The sequence below is a fragment of the Eurypyga helias genome, unplaced genomic scaffold (assembly GCF_000690775.1).
Source record: "Eurypyga helias isolate BGI_N326 unplaced genomic scaffold, ASM69077v1 scaffold21328, whole genome shotgun sequence".
NCBI lineage: Eukaryota > Metazoa > Chordata > Aves > Eurypygiformes > Eurypygidae > Eurypyga > Eurypyga helias.
This window is the reverse complement of record NW_010266583.1, coordinates 1675-2740: the sequence shown is the minus strand read 5'-3', so window position 1 is coordinate 2740 and position 1066 is coordinate 1675. Positions and strand designations below refer to the sequence as shown.

The following is a 1066-nucleotide window of genomic DNA, read 5'->3' as shown; positions in this document are numbered from 1 at the left end:
GATGTTCAGCGGGCTCAACCTGGGCCTGATGGCGCTGGATCCCATGGAGCTGCGCATCGTGCAGAACTGCGGCACCGACAAGGAGAAGCGTTACGCCCGTAAGATCGAACCTATCCGCCGGAAGGGGAACTATTTGCTGTGTTCCTTGCTGCTGGGTAACGTGCTGGTTAACACCACCCTCACCATCCTCCTGGATGATCTCATCGGCTCCGGCATCGGCGCCGTCGTCGCTTCCACCATCGGCATCGTCATCTTCGGGGAGATCGTGCCCCAGGCGCTCTGCTCCCGCCACGGCCTGGCCGTGGGCGCCAACACCATCGTGGTCACCAAGTTCTTCATGCTGGTGACGTTCCCCCTCTCCTATCCCATCAGCAAGCTCCTCGACTGCATCCTGGGCCAGGAGATCGGCACCGTCTACAACCGGGAGAAGCTGGTGGAGATGTTGAAGGTGACGGAACCCTACAACGACCTGGTAAGGGAGGAGCTCAACATGATCCAGGGGGCCCTGGAGCTCCGCACCAAGACGGTGGAGGACGTGATGACCCCGCTGCAGAACTGCTTCATGATCAACAGCGACGCCATCCTGGACTTCAACACCATGTCGGAGATCATGGAGAGCGGCTACACCCGCATCCCCGTCTACGAGGACGAGCGTTCCAACATCATGGACATCCTCTACGTCAAGGACCTGGCTTTCGTTGACCCCGACGACTGCACCCCCCTCAAAACCATCACCAAATTCTACAACCACCCCGTCCACGTCGTCTTCCACGACACCAAGCTGGATGCCATGCTGGAGGAGTTCAAAAAGGGTGAGGGGGTCAGGGGGGGTGCCGCTTTCCCAATGTGCTGCTTTCTTCCCTTTGGAGAAGGCCGGCGCATGCCGGAATCAAACCTCCATGGAGAGTTTTCCCCTCCGGTGCTGGAGCAGCCCACACCAGGGCTGCCCCCACGGTTCGATCCGGAGGGGACCAGGCGCCTGGGGTGCTGGGAAGGGCAGCGCGGCTCCGAACCGGCGCAGCTGCCCGTCCCCCGCCTTCCGGGGTTTGGTGTGTAACCCGTGCCG

General features: G+C 61.4%; 1 protein-coding gene across 1 annotated transcript in view; it reads left to right on the top strand.

Annotated features, from left to right (window-relative positions):
* The window catches only part of LOC104513714 (metal transporter CNNM4-like), a gene marked incomplete at its 5' end in the record, with an annotated part of 1365 nt that extends 308 nt beyond the window's left edge, over positions 1-1057 (top strand). The window contains one exon of the mRNA XM_010157164.1: positions 1-1057. This exon is cut by the window's left edge and continues 308 nt beyond it. Coding sequence (XP_010155466.1) covers positions 1-1057 — 1057 coding nt within the window.
* Positions 1058-1066: the final 9 nt, after the last annotated feature.